The sequence below is a fragment of the Anticarsia gemmatalis genome, chromosome 15 (assembly GCF_050436995.1).
Source record: "Anticarsia gemmatalis isolate Benzon Research Colony breed Stoneville strain chromosome 15, ilAntGemm2 primary, whole genome shotgun sequence".
Taxonomy (NCBI): domain Eukaryota; kingdom Metazoa; phylum Arthropoda; class Insecta; order Lepidoptera; family Erebidae; genus Anticarsia; species Anticarsia gemmatalis.
Window position 1 is genome coordinate 899,853 of NC_134759.1, and position 16,009 is coordinate 915,861.

General features: G+C 34.8%; 1 protein-coding gene across 5 annotated transcripts in view; it reads left to right on the forward strand.

Moving 5' to 3' along the window:
- The window catches only part of LOC142978783 (myogenesis-regulating glycosidase), a 47,973-nt gene that overhangs the window by 13,839 nt on the left and 18,125 nt on the right, over positions 1–16,009 (forward strand). For 2 of the 5 annotated variants that reach the window (XM_076123346.1, XM_076123348.1), the window contains exons 2-3: positions 2,020–2,572; positions 14,287–14,384. In XM_076123346.1, the coding sequence (XP_075979461.1) occupies positions 2,042–2,572; positions 14,287–14,384 (629 nt within the window). In that variant the 5' untranslated portion in view covers positions 2,020–2,041. Of the gene's footprint in view, positions 1–2,019; positions 2,573–6,974; positions 7,352–9,588; positions 9,677–9,865; positions 10,345–14,286; positions 14,385–16,009 lie in introns of those variants that run through there. The other 3 variants (XM_076123351.1, XM_076123349.1, XM_076123350.1) reach the window with 3 other exon arrangements.

The window sequence follows — 16,009 nt, forward strand, 5'->3', positions numbered from 1 at the left end:
TTCGAACCCGAGACCATTGCTCGGTAGTCGCATACACTACCGACTGCGCCGCAGAGACAGTCAAAGTGTGCAAGTAAAGCCGCGTGTGTCATCTAGTCAGTTATAAATCAAAATGTGTGATGAACATTACAGATAATAAATCAACTCTTAAAACCAGTTTACGATCATGATATGAAAAATTATTATTTAATATTGACAAAAAATGTAACAAAAACTATTATAGATGATTAATGTCCGGCATATAACATAATAAACTTGTACCTTTAACATGGTTCAAGCACAAGTGTAATGACCACTAGTAGTTGCGCGCGGTTTTTGCTAAAGAATTATGCTAATATTTCTATGAAGTTTGTATCGCGATTCTATACAGGCGGTAGTATCGAGTATCGAGAATTTGACATTAAAAATGTATTACAAAAATAGTGCCTAAGACGCCCACTAGAGGCGCTGATGATGCTCAATACAGTAAAGCGATTCTCGATCACTATCTACTATCGACTACTGGCTAGTTATAAGAAATGTTGTATGAAAAATGAAAATCTTTTTAGTGCTTCTAGCGGGCACTGTAGAAACTATTTTTGCAGTTCATTTTAAATGTAAAGCTCATGATACTCGATAGTACCGACTGTACAGACTCGCGTTAATGGTCCAACCTTCCAATAGCTATGTATGGTACATTTGAAAAATACTTCAAGTATCTATTGTCCTTAGTAATAGAGTTTAAATATTTCAATTCAAGTTAATTTTAAACCAATTATACAAACAAAAAAGTTTAAGAATATGTAGGTATAAGTAATCGTGAGTTCATCAACCTGAACTTAACTCAAGGTTGAGAGATGTTATCTCGAGTCTTGGTTAAAAAAAACATATAAAAAACAATATACGAGAAATTCTTATTGTAAGTACACTCTTAAATAATATGATAGAAATGATTGACTGCGTGAGTAGTGAGTGATAGTGTATGCGAATGTGTTTACGATGTCTCGGGTTCGATTTCCAAATAGGGCAAATTGTTATTGGACATTTTGACTGCCTCCGTGGCGTTAAGTCGTCACACCGCACGATTGCGTCGAGTGTTCATGGATTCGATTCACACACCTAAGAATTATTATTTGTGCGATCCAAAAATGTTTGTTTCGGGTCTGGTTATACTTTGTGTCTGTTGTTTGCATGTTTGTTAAAGTCCCCGACACAAGAGTAATTCTTAGTGCGGGAGTTTGTGTATCGTACAAATAAATGTCCCGTGTGGGAATCGAACCCGCGACCTCCCGACGCAATGGTAGTGGCATGGCGAGCATCAGCCTTAAACACCCAAATCTTAACCACTGCGCCACGAAGGATGTCGTTGAAATCAGAATTGTGTTCGATACGTACAAACTTCAGAAATCTCGGAAACATTTAATTAAAACAATACAAAAATCCAAGCATAAAATCATAACGAAAACAAAATGCCATTAAAAACTCATTTCCATGTTTACAATCAAAGTGGTAATTGTAAAAAATATGTTTTTTTTTATCTTTATACTTGTTAAGTATAAAATTGTATAAAATGCACTGAAGAGATGATTGTGATAACAATCGTAAATGATTCATCTCGTAATTCACTGTGCTATTACCTATCTATTAAATTGAGAGAAGTGAGGATGAATCAGGGTGAAGGAGATGAATAAATTAATAATGAGAGTGGAATACTGAGGTTGAGCTTCCATTAGGAAATGCTACTAAAATATACATACATAAGCCTGTTATATCCATAAAGCTAAGGGATTTAGTAACAATGTTAGTTCCATGTAATAGGAAAGGAGCCTGTTCAGGCCTGTTGTTATTTATCGGGCACGTTACTATGCTTTCGGCTACTGTTGATAAATATTCTGATGTATATTAGTTAAGAGTTACAGTACTCTTTGCCCAATCTGGGAATTGAACCCGAGACTTCTGCAAGGCAGTAGCATACACAGCGCCACGCAGTTATAGTTTCAAAACAATAACAGTTCTAACATATTTTTTTCTTCTTTTCAGATCTCTACTATGAAATAAAATAATGGAAAACAAACAAATATCAAAAGACATAGAAAAGGGTTTGAACTCGCCCGAATTGAAACGAAACAAGGACATTCCATACGCAGACGACTTTATCGAACTAAATCTAGTCAAACCGGACGAACCTATTCGTCCAAAACGAAGTAAAGATGAGAAGGAAGATGTTGAACAACCTGTGCAAGAAAGAGACGTCGCTACACTGCACGCAGCAGACTTGGGTGATGTGCATACCTCGCCAAACAATGATACGATAGTAGTAAATACTCCAGAAGGGACTTTGTACATAACATTGGAGCCTGATTCTGGTAAATCGTCTAAGCCTACAAGTCCAGTTACTGAGTCTACTGATCTCGAAGCTACTCCTAGCACGTCGAAGAGTTTTGGTGCAGTGGAGTCAGATGACCTGATCAAACAAGAGAAGGCGGCGATGGAGCAGAGGAAGGCTAGTTTGAGGAGGAACTCGATATCGATGCCGACGTTGCAGAATTTGGAGCTGGAAGTACTGAAGCAGCAGTATCTGAATAGCGATGGGGTGAGTGTGCTTTGATTTTTTGTTAGACTATATAGATGCAGAATTTTGAACTGTTAAGTGCTTTGAAAATTGTCGGCACGTGCCCTAGTGGTTCCAAGATCCATCTGTGCTCTAGTGGTCGGATGTGGTTTCTATCGGAGGCTATAGAACTAATTGTTCTGTTAATTACTCTGTAAACAAGCTAAGTCTAAACAGCATGCGTAAATAGTTAGTTTGTAACAATAGTTTTTTATCAAAGGTTGATAATAATATGTAGTTTATTTCGAAGGGGCTTAGCGTTAGACCAAAGTACATTAATGTACAGAATGTTACTTGAGGTTCAGAATTTACTATTTACAGAATCAGCAAATGTATCTTTGAAAAGTTTTGTCTACATTTTAATTTTTTTACGGACACTGACAGACTCTTTAGAGATAATATCCAAAAGAAATGACGTGATCTTTCATTACTATCCAAAAGAAACGAACCAGAAGAAGTAGAACATTTGAGGCCATTATCAACTTAACCTAAAACCAGACTATTTTCCAGCGGTAAACTTAAGATAAACCAAAGATCCGGTCATTATACGAGCAAGAACAAATAAGATAAAACTTACTATCAGACGGTGAGCTAATCAAATAACCCAGTTCGATTACAAACGATTCTTATCATGTAATCTTTAGGTGATCTAAATGTTTGCCGATGACCTTGTAACGGTTAAACATCTTGGGTATATTTGTGGTCGTATGGATTATGGGCTTAGAGCGGTAAAGACATACTTGGGAAAGTAGATACAAGAAGACATTCTGTTTTTTTTTTAAGTTTCTGAAATACAATTTCCTACATATTGAATGAGTGAGTGAAATGGGGAAGGCCTTTAGTGCTTAGCACAGGCCTAGTGAAAGAAAGAAAGATATGTAGTTATATTATGCGGATTGGTTTTGACAATATAACTTTCGTACATAAAATAGTTCTTGTAAAAGAACTAGCGCTGCTCAGTTTTCCATGAAAAAATCCTTGAATGCTATTATGTTGTCGTTAGGTTGTGGTAGGAAATCCACCATCAAACTTTTATGACCAATCTTCAGGAGTAAGTTGTATAAAGCATAGATTTTTCCCTGTTTTAAAAAAGAAAGTTCATATGAGTAAGTACTTTAAAAATGTTTAAGTTACTCATATCTATACTAATATTATAAAGCTGAAGAGTTTGTTTGTTAGATTGTTTGTTTGAACGCGCAAATCTCAGGAACTACTGGTCCGATTTGGAAAAAAATTTCAATGTTAGATAGCCCATATATCGAGGAGGGCTATATATCATCACACTACAAGCAATAGGAGCAGAGTACCAGTAAAAAATGTTTACAAAAATGGGGAAAATTATGACCCATTCCCTCTTATGTGACGCAAGCGAAGTTGCGCGGGTCAGCTAGTTAATTATATTTGGATTTTGTTAAGTCTTAAAATGCATTTGAATACCTACTAAACATCTTTTGAATAAAAATGCAAGACAAACGGCAGTAAATCGTGTGGTAGATATAGTTGATTAAATCACGCCGATGACATCGATCGCAAAGTTCCTATTGAAATTCTAATAGCGTTCTTTTGTGGTATCTCTGTCCTCTTATTCAAGTGCAAATACTAAAAGGTTACCTGTTATGTACGAGTATTAATTATATTCATTTATTTTTACTGATTAAATATACAAAATAACCGATTTCAAAGCAAATAGTCACTTTACTACTATGACAAAATAGACAGTAGCTCGATTCTCTAGTACTATCGACTACCGACAACCGGCTTGTCATCGAGAAATTTTGTATGAAAATCTGATCAGCGCCTCTGACGGACGTCGTAGAAACAATTTTGGCAGTACATTCTAAATGTCAAACTTTCGATACTCGATAGTACCGATTGTACAGAATCGCGCTACAGGATCATTGATCTATACTACTAAATTATCGCAAAATAATCGTTCTTTCTCTACTGCCATCTAGCGACTATATGTGTAAACAGTAGGCTATCATTGATAATCTCGTGAAAGATAAGCATAAAATATTGAAGCATTTAGTTCAAGTTATCTGATGAGAATATATTGTCTTGTAATAATAATGAAATTATTCTGTAAATATCAAAACCTAGACCTAATTATTATTAAATTGCTCCTGAATAATAGGAGCTACGAGTATTTAATACTAATCAGGTCTGGTTAGTCTAATCACTGCACCACTGTGTTAGATTCGAAGTTCGATTCCCTTAGAGAACTTTATTATTTTGAGAGCACTAGACTACTATGTTACGTAGTGACTACTTATATCAATCTCTGAACCCGTTGTCTATAAATAAATGTGGATGTCTGTCTGTTAGACTTTAACGGCCAAACCAATTTTAATCGAATTTTGAAAAAATAAACATCAGCCCTAATGTAATATAGTCTTAAAAAGACAACTCCCGCACCAAGAATTGTTCTTGTGTCTCGGGGGCTTTTACAAACATACAAATAACAGACACAATGTTCAACCAGACCCGAAACAATTATTTGTGGATCGCACAAATAATTTTCCCGTGTGGGAATCGAACCCACTACCTCCCGACGCAATGGTAGCGGCGTGGTGACCTAAACCAGCGCCCCGGAGGCAATCATCAGACATTATTCCTGTAAAGCTGCTTAGTTAATTACTATACATAAATTATATACTTAAATCACGAGTTCCGAATATCATCAGACTTCAAATCGGAACAGCAAATAAATTAAAAATCTATTAGAGGTTATTCCATTGATAAATAATGCATAATTAAAGCACGTGACTGTGACCTAATGGCTTTATATATTAAACAAACAAATGACTAAATATAGTAACTTGTTTATATACTTCCTTAAAAGAAACGGAGAGATTTAGAAACTATAGTCTGACAAATTAGTAGAGATGGCGGAGGTACTTATACAAAATTAAGAATTAAGTATTTCTAGGTAACAACAGCGGCACGGATCAATCTCTGTGGTTAAACTACGCTTGCCGAGGTTGTTCTGTGGATGGGTAACCATATTATGCATACTAAGTTCCTCTGTGTTTCGGAAGGCACCTTAAATTGGGGGTCCCTGCTGTCATTTTCAAAGCTCTTTGACAGTCGTTTCTTTGAAAATTTTAAGTGTGATAATTAGTCTTACCGAAGGGTATCGAGTTCTAACCCAGGTTGTTGAGTTCAACAGGCAGTCACTCAATGTTAAATACTGGTATTCTGCTAAGTATATCAGATTAGACTGGGCGCCAACTCCAAAAAAGTTGGAAGAAAATGGATAGGAGAATGATTCCGTTTGCTACGGCTACTTTATTTTGGAAATACACGGAATGATTGATTATTCAGTAGGTAATAGCATATCACACGACTCTATAGTAAGTTGTCGGGCTATAGATTTTCAGTCACGTGAATGTTTCCTCATTCCATGGCTTATATTAAGAATGGATAAAGCTTGCAAATGTACAGTGACTGGATTTAGTTTGGCAACATCTATACCCGTCGATGTCCCACTTGTTTGCAAGGGTCTCCTCCCAAATGAGGGAATGCTACACCTAAATAGACCTTAAAAAGTAAAAAAAAACACGCCTTCTGGCACCTTCTTCCGTGAAAATTTAACATATTATGACAAGGAAGGACATAAAGATAAACATAATCCGATCATATGACGCCTAAATATTACGTATTATTTACGAATCAGTTATCAGTTAAACGAACTACTAAGATATTGGTGCGAATTTTGATAAAGAATAAAGAACAATGTCAAGATTATGAAATAGTAATGTGTTGTGTGTCGAAGACATTTGACCTGAGAATCAGTGATAGCTGTCTTGTTAAGTTAATTAGTAATTAAATGTGGTGTTTGGAAGTTCTCGTGTGATTTGTGTAGGTTTGTTAAGATCGTGTTTGGTTTTACAAGTTATTCTTTTGCTGGTATTTTAGATGTTTTCCTTCCATATGTTGAGTGCTTGGTAAGGCTACTGTCAATATTGTTTTATCTGCAGTTGTTATAAGTGTTTAAATTGCCAAAAGGTTTTTGACTTTGATAACGACTATCTCGAAAGAATTATGACTTGTAACGTGCCTTGCTAACAATTCTTTGGGACTTTTAAAGTGCCTGTAAAACGCATTGTGCAATATTTTTATTGATCGTGTCAAATGTTGCTTAGCTAAGATATACTTAGCGGAAAATGTCTATGAAACTCTTAAGTACATGAAATCCTGAACAAAATTTATATTGAAATTTTGTAAAACTAAACCATCTTATAAAATGCTACAATAATTTCAGCCAGCAACGTGATTTCACTATGTTGTTGAACCATTAAAAAATCTACAGTGAATAGAGAGAGTGATAAATATTGGTGTTTATTTGTGTAAAAATTAAAAAAATCTATAGTGTAGATAAATTTCGCACTCGATTCTTATCACTAAACAAACAAAATGACGAAAACACGTGAAAGGAAAAAGCCAGACCTTCGAATTAACATCCCATCATACCCATGGGATTACGTTCAAATGCCAGACGAGACCAGAAAGAAAATAGAGGAAGCGAACAAAAACAGTGCTACACCATACATTGACGGTGAAACACCGGGAACTAGTAACCCTAACGATATAAGAGAAGGAATGAAAACGCCAGAAGTAAGAATTACGGAGGCAGAAGACGAGGTGAAGAAAGAAGAGACAGAAACTCCTAAAGAAGAAAGTCCAGAAGTGATATTAAGAAGTAAAGAGAGCGGAGAAGAAGCCAAAAGCCCTGGAAGTGAAAAGAAAATTACGTTAGTAGTAAGTGTTATATTAATTTTGGACTTGACCTCGCTGGGTTTATTCTACTGATTAGCCAAAGATAAGCCTATTTCGTTCGTGCATTACATGAATTTTATGTACAAGAGTTATTGCTATGTTATGCTGATTTTGTAACTCATAAGTAGGTCTTCATATAAACGGAGTTTATTGATCTTCTTTAATAGTTTTCTAAATTATACAGCAAAAACCAAAACAAAAGATTTGGTTTTCGTTTAAAGGTTTATGCTAAGTTTTGAAAGGAGCATCGAAAGAATTTTTGCAGTAACGGCTGTTCAGACAGACAAATATTTTTAATCTCCGGTTTAACAAAGAAACTCAATATTTGAAGAGCTACATACTATTTTTTATGCGGTATCGTGTAACACGATTTTCTACAGTCAATACTATCCAGTATCGATATTTGACATATAAAATGTACTTCACAAACAGTTTCTACGGCGCCCGCTAGAGGCGCTAATCAAATACATAATGATAGAACTTAGGTACATTTCAAATTTCTGAGAATTCTAACGTTTTTTTAAGAGACTGTTCCCGTATGTTAATAGAGACATATTATTATCATTAGATTATCCCAACATGAATCTTGCACCCACGCATGTTTAACAATCAGCTGAAGGAAATACACAGTTAATTTTATTATTGTTCTTGTTTATTAGTTTATTTGAATGAGTGGTCAATTGTGGACTCTAAGGCCCGGTTTTACCATTTCCGGATAAGTGTCAAATAGAATTTTGATTGTGGATTTCCTTAATTTTCTGTCATTTTATCTAGCAGGTAGATAACTGACACTTTCTAATATACTGTGAAAATGGCTTAACGATTCATTTTATGCGCGATTTTACGATATCAAGATTTCTTCGGAATTTATCTGATTACGATAATCTTGATTAGTTTATCAGTACGGATGTAGAAAAACCAAATTTTTAGGTTTAGGTGAGATTGTTGATAATATTCTTTAAGTCAATGCTTACTTACTCATTGCCCGATATTTAAACTATTTTTCAAAAAAATAATTAAATTCTCAACTAATTGGGTGCCCACTGCTGAGCCAAGGCCTCCGTTTCTTATAAATTACTTAAAAGCGGCAGGAAACATACTTAACTCTGTCTATTGAGCTGTTTAAATCTCAGTTGCTTGTAACTCAATTTCACCCCACCTTCGATTTCTTCTACTGTTTTATGAACTAACTACATACATAACATCATGCCTGTTTTACCCAAAGGTGTAGACAGAGGTGTATGAAAAACTTCCACGTTTCGCCATTCATAATGCCAATCCCACGAGATAGGGGCGATCCTATTGTAATTTATCAGGCACGAACTATTAAAGTTAAAAAAAACCCGACTGGGCATCGAACCCGAGACCTCGTGATCTTCATATACACTAGACCAGTTATATACTATAGTATATAGTGTGACACTGAAAGCAAAGACGTTACTAACGTGAGCACGTAATGCGCTACGTCCGGCGGCACGATCAACTCGTTCTGTCCTGTTACTTCAATATTATGTATCAGTTACATTAACCCACCTGCTTGTTTAATAAGGATTGTATTTATGAGGATTTATCTGGATATCAAGTCTTTATGTTGGTTTGGTTTGTATCGGATGATTCTTTTAAAGAGACGAATAGTGATATATGGAAATGATAAGCATGTACTGTATTATCATCATAGTCTTTACCTTATCCCATGTTACGTAGAGTTGATAATGTGCATTGTGCTGTAAGGGGATTCGGCTGTTTTTTTACAACCGTCCGCCTGCCTGACGTGACCTTTTTTGGGGATATATGCGAGCTTTATTGCCATAATTTCAATTTCCACCTTTAAAATATATTTTGAATTGAAATACGCAATAAGGTATAACTTAGGCTCAAAGACAAACAGCAAGGCATATCAGGATGAATCTTCTGCTTGAAAAAAAACTTTGACAACAAGCTTTTTTGTCGCTTAAATACAGATCTGAAGTTAAGACTTATTTTTTCATTGTACAGAACTCACCCGACTCCACGCTTACTACCCGTTTTAATTTTAATTCCCAGCTGCACATAATTACATGCCCATAGTAATGTATTTTTACTTAGTTAAAAATAAAGCCAGTGGAAAATACGTAATGTCCTTAAAAACTAGCCATTACTTTTTGTTCCCCCTCGCGTCCTATTTGCCTACATCGAAATCGTTTGTCCGTGATCTTAGACCGAGATTAGTCTCTCACACACCCCACACACACAACGCTATAAAAAACTATAGAAAGTGCTGGAAACTTACAGTTTTGTGCAAAACAACTATTCCTGTAGTGCAAAAAAGTGATATAAGTGCTTCCGTAAATAAAATGTGGTTTTTTAATATATCTAATGGAGATATATTAAAAAACCACATTTTCGAAATAAATCCCTTCTGTTGTTGTGTCAATTTACTGTAAATTGACCCTTATATTCGTAAAAATAGAGTCTGCTTTTATAGATGTACACTTATGTTGACTTGCTCTTTTTAGTAGTAAAAGAAGTCTCTCATTCGCAAAGAATAATTGCTAAATCTTAATTTTTCGGTTTATTATATTATAGCCCTTTGGTCTTATCTCAATAGAAACCTCTTAAGTGTCTTCCTAAGAGCTAAGGTCAATTTTCTACAGTAATTTACAACTCACAGAGTAAGACGGTGTGAACTTGAATAAACATAAAATCATGTCACTTTTTAACAAAGTTAAAGACTAAGAAATTTACCTCAAAAACTATTAAGCCTCAATTGGTTTATATAAATAACAAACTACATCAACCAAGAAATGAATCCAGACCAGCGTTTCAGCGTGATAGCTCATAAGTTTAAGTATCGGTCACCGCTGTGGATCGAGTCTGACTCAGACGTGAGCAAGTCGAGTGACGAGGGTCGCGGTGGACTGTGCAACAGTGACGACAGCTTGGAGTGTCGCAGCACTGACAGTTCTGGCAGTATTAACAACTTTCTGGACTCTAAGGTCTTTATCACATAATATGCTTACTTATTCTAGTGTTTAGGCCCAGTCTAGTCGTTTCTTGATAAGAATCAGTTTGCTTACCAGATAGAGTTTTCACTGCTTTTTCTTATATTTGCTCTCTTTCTGTAGCCGATAAGGTATCTGGCACTTATTCATCAGTTGTGGAACTCGCCCCAAATAGAATTTATACTAATTCTTGTTTGCATGAAGCATTTAGTATAAGTACCTATCAATCACAGTTCTGGCAGTATTAACAACTTTCTGGACTCCAAGGTCTACTAACTTTTTATAGTATTAAGGTCACGTTTCACTTCTTTTGGATAAGTATCAGATAACTTGTGAGAAGGCTGTCATTTTATGTAGCAGACAGGTTATCTGATATTTATCAAATTAGAAAATGCACAAATATTGTTCTTCTTTGTAAGGTTTTTATTCTATGTTTTGTTATTTGACGGAAAACCTTTACAATTATGAACTTCTCACTGTTCATAATATTTCTACTTTAGCATTTTTATATGGCTAAAGTTTAAATACTCCTAAATATACTAATGAGATTAAAAATACTATCAGCGCCATCTAGTAACATAGTGTGATAATATTATTGATAAAGAGATACTTATCTTAGTTTTCAGCACATTGAATAGATGTCGCTACTAGTTTAGTTATTATACACTTTCATATTCATGTTTTTATGTTAATCATGTTTATATTTGTTTTTCTTTCTTAAAAAAGTTTCATAGAATAACATTGATATTATTTAATACCTTTTTGAAATTATTTATTATCTTTAAAAATTGTGTAAATTCCCATTCAAACAGCGGGAATTTGTAATTTTTATTATTTAGAATCAAAACCAGATGTCAATTATATTTTTTTGATTAAATTATATAATGAAGCTATTAACTAATATGGCACAAAGAGTCACGACGTAATTATAATTATGACCTGGTATTCTGTTACATAAAACATGTAATAGCGTAGGGCTGTATTGTCTCTCATTTGATGTTAGGCGGAAAAAATCTTTTAAAGTTGGATTTAAGACAAAAGTTTAAAGAAAACAATCACCTCTAAGGTAAGAGTCAAACTACAGTCCGAGTTCGGTTTATCTATCAAGCAAAGTTTGTAACAGTCAGATAATTCAGTAGGTAACGAATACGATAAATCAATAATACGTTTGACTATTTAGGTATATTACTCCCAGGTACTAAAGGGCGAGCCTATACCCACTGGCCTTAGGGCGAACATAATATACTGAGTAGTGAGTACGCTCATCAACTACGGGATATCAAATATTATTTTAAAAAGACCAAATGCACTGCGCCCGACCCGGAAATCGAATCCTTGCGATCAGTAGTCCTATTGTATAGAGTAATGAATTAAAAACAAAGTTGTTCTATTTTTATTTTTAATAGTATTAATGTAAAAAATACTGCAGATCTTTGGGGTAATTCAGTAGTCATTACAAAAGCTATTATTGATCTAGTTGCGCCCCAATTAGCTCTAATATTTAATAAGTGCGTAGATGGTGGTGTGTTTCCTGATCTAATGAAACATAGTAAAGTAATACCATTATTTAAGTCAGGCAGTACATCAGACCCCACTAACTTTAGACCTATTTCAGTACTGCCTACATTTAGTAAAATCTTTGAAAAATTAATATTCGATCAAATGCATTGTTTCTTTACTAAACACAATTTATTACATAGGAAACAATTTGGGTTCACAAGGGGTCGCTCCACTATCGATGCTGGTGTTGAGCTTGTGAACCACATCTTCGACGCCTGGGAGGACTCACACGATGCTCTCGGCATTTTCTGTGATTTGTCCAAGGCGTTCGACTGTGTCCCTCATGAAACATTGATCAGGAAATTACATCACTACGGTATACAACATTCGGCACTGAATCTTCTTATCTCGTATTTAGATAATAGGATTCAAAGGGTCGAGGTTAACGGTAAGCGATCTACGGGATCTGCGGTTAAAATGGGGGTGCCTCAAGGCTCAATACTCGGTCCTTTTTTGTTTCTAGTTTATATTAATGATTTACCACATCTTGTTAAGGATAGTCACGAGATAGTACTGTTCGCAGATGACACTTCATTATTGTTTAAACTTAAACGACAACAAACCACTCTTGACGACGTGAACATTGCTATCTCAAAGGTGGTACACTGGTTTGATGTTAACAATTTGCTTTTAAACGAGCAAAAAACTAAATGTATAAAATTTGTAACACCTAATGTCAAACCAGTGAAAACAGCAGTAAAGATGAAGGAAGATGTGTTGGACCTTGTGGATAATGCTAAATTTTTAGGCATTACAATAGATTGTAAGTTACAGTGGGGACCTCATATATCACAATTGGCGAATAGACTTAGTTCTGCAGCCTACGCGGTCAGAAAAATTCGTCAACTTACTGACATTGAAACAGCTAGGTTAGTCTACTTCAGCTACTTCCATAGCGTCATGTCTTATGGAATTCTACTCTGGGGTAATGCTGCCGACACCCAAACCATCTTTGTGCTGCAGAAAAGGGCTATTCGTGCAATTTATAATTTAGGAAGTAGACATTCACTAAGGGAAAAATTCAAGGAAATAAATATAATGACAGTGGCAAGTCAATATATTTATGAAAACTTAATTTATGTACATAAAAATATCGCCCTTTTTAATAAAAAGAGTGACATGCACAATATAAACACACGCAATAAAGACAAACTTGTTATCCCAGTCACTAGGCTCCAAAAAATAAATAAATCCTTCAGAGGTCAGTGTGTGCGATTCTACAATAAAATCCCGAGTGAAATTCAAAATTTAAGTCTCAATAAATTTAAGTTATTAGTTAAAAGTAATTTATGTCGTAAGGGATATTATACTATTAAAGATTATTTAGATGATAACAATGCTTGGGACTGTGCTGCTTCTACCAAGTCTATTTCAAAATAATGTATTACAATTTGATATTATGACATTATTATTAATTTATTATGACATTGTTATTAATTTGTTATATCTCATTATTATGACATTGTTATTAATTTGGAAATATTGACATTTAAAAAGAGCAAGCCGTGAGTTTCTTGCCGTTTCTTCTCACGAGCAACAGCTTTTCCGAAACGGTGGTAGATAAAAAATATTTTGACGATTTCAAATACTTGTTAAAGTTTATGAAATAAAGAATATTTGACTTTGACTTTGACTTTGCCATCCCTAAATCAGACAAGCCCTAGACATAACGTGTCGTATTAATTAGGTCGTTTATTTAATTAATTCAAGTCTATCCGCTGTAACGGAGTGGACTCTCATTGCATTCACGAAGTAACGGAGTAACGGAGTAACGAAGTCACGATGAGAGTGGCTAAGAGACGTGTTGAGTTTGATTGTATACCGCTTACTGAGGTTTGATAAAAGTGTTTTTCTTGCACTTTAAAATTCTCTAATCCATGGCACTAAAATGTAAAAATAATTATTTTGAAACTGAAACATAAGAATTTAATTTTTAAGATGAATTTAATGCAGTTTGCTGATTCTGTTACATATAGAAAAAAAGCATTTATAATTCTTACAAAAATAAAACACACTTTTAGGTCAGTTTATCCTTTAATCATCTTTCAATTAAAAAATAAGTTAAAGAACCGTCATTGAAAACAAACATTAAACTACAGTCAAATGAATACTTTTTTTGAAGTCGGATAAAAAGTACTAAAAACATAAGTAAAGATGTCATGGTTTGAATTCAGGCACGGTAAAGTTGTAACCTTAGGTGAGGATACGATTTAATATAATCACAGGTTTTTAAAATAAAACTAAGAAATAAATAAGCTTTATAAATAGTTTCGATACAAAATTAAAGATTCTTGTCATTATTTTGTACACACTACAACTAAACAGTCGTCAATGCCAGATTGAACTCATTTTAATGTTCATATTCCCATGTTCCAGATCCCGGAGCACCACCAGAGCTCGGCATCAGGGTTCAGCGATGGAGACAACACGGCTGATGACCACACCGAAGTCTTGTCTGATGATGATAGAGTCAAGTAAGTACTGCTCTCCTTACTTTTAAATACAGATATTTAGTCTCTGGTAAATCCAGGGAGATGTGGTCTAGCCCGTGTAACCCCTTAAATAAATTATGTAATTGTTCTTGGTAAAAAAAGTATTCTGATTAATTATTTTCCCTTGTACATATGATATTTCGAAAGAGGCCAAAAGCGGCCGACAAATGTAAAAAAAATTAAGAAAAAAGTAGCATAGGTATTAAGCTTTCAAACAAAGACAAAATCGATTGTCCCAGGAGAAGTTACGTGCAGACCATAAAAAAATGGACGACATGACGACTTCCTCTTTTTCTGTTTTTGGATAAAAAAGCAGCGTAACGTTTTTGGACTGACTGTATTAACTTTGTTAAATGCATGATGGTTGCTTTCTGAAAGTCATATTATTTTAATTAAATTTTACTCATTTTAAAATAATACGGTACCTAAATGTTATTTCAAAGTATCAAACAAAACTGAAACAAGAAAAACATTCCTTATTTCTATAAATATTTTTGGCCATCCATATTTCAAGCTTACATTAAACAAAGACCCACATCAAGTTGCATAACCAAAAGGAGTTAGGCAATATAACAAAGGTTGCCTAATCTCGATTCGTCCTCTTCAAGTCCTCCTGACCTAAAGGAAGTGATCCATCGTGGCGACATCACGACTATCACGTGAAATACTTGGACATTCGCACGCAAGAGATGATCCGTTCTGACAACCAGTTGCAGCTTATTCGTTTAGGAAGTGCAATTTTGATTGCGGTTACCAAGGGATTGGGATTGCATGAGACTTATATAAATTACTAGCTGACCCGCCCAACTTCGCTTGCGTCACATAAGAGAGAATGTGTCAAAATTTTCCCCGTTTCTGTAACATTTTTTACTGGTACTCTGCTCCTATTGGTCGTAGCGTGATGATATATAGCCTATAGCCTTCCTCGAAAGGGCTATCTAACACTGAAACTTTTTCAAATCGGACCAGTATAGTTCCTGAGATTAGCGCATTCAAACTAAAAAACAAAGTATAGATCACTAACTCTAAAATGACCTAGTTAACTGTACTGCACATTCCAGTATACCTACATGAAATCTAGGCGGCACAGAGGGGTGTTGCACTAAATCATTCGTTAATAAGGAAGCGAGTTCATTGACCGCGCCCGGTGCATTGCGAAACGTCTCATATATTGCAGCTACTGTTACAATTGATGAACTGAGAGGGACTTGAGGGCTTGCTTCATGTAATTATGTAGTATTGTATGACAAGATGTATGGATGTGAATGGAGTATAGGAATTTTGTAGGGATCGTCGCAAGTGGTGTTCTTTGGTTTCTGCCTACCTCAATGGGGAAAAAAGCATGATATAATGTATGAATACAACTGTAGCGCGATTTTTCACTAGTTTTTACATTTCAACTTTCGAAAATTTAGTTTAAAACTGTGATCAGCGCCCCTGACGGGTGATGTAGGAAATAATTTATGAGTACATTTTAAATGTCAAACTTTCGAAACTCAATTATGCTACTAACTGCAGAAAATGGTACTAATTTTAAATCTAAGTACCTCATTATAATTTTGATATAACACTTCCACGTAAAAGAATACTTCATCACATGTATTTTA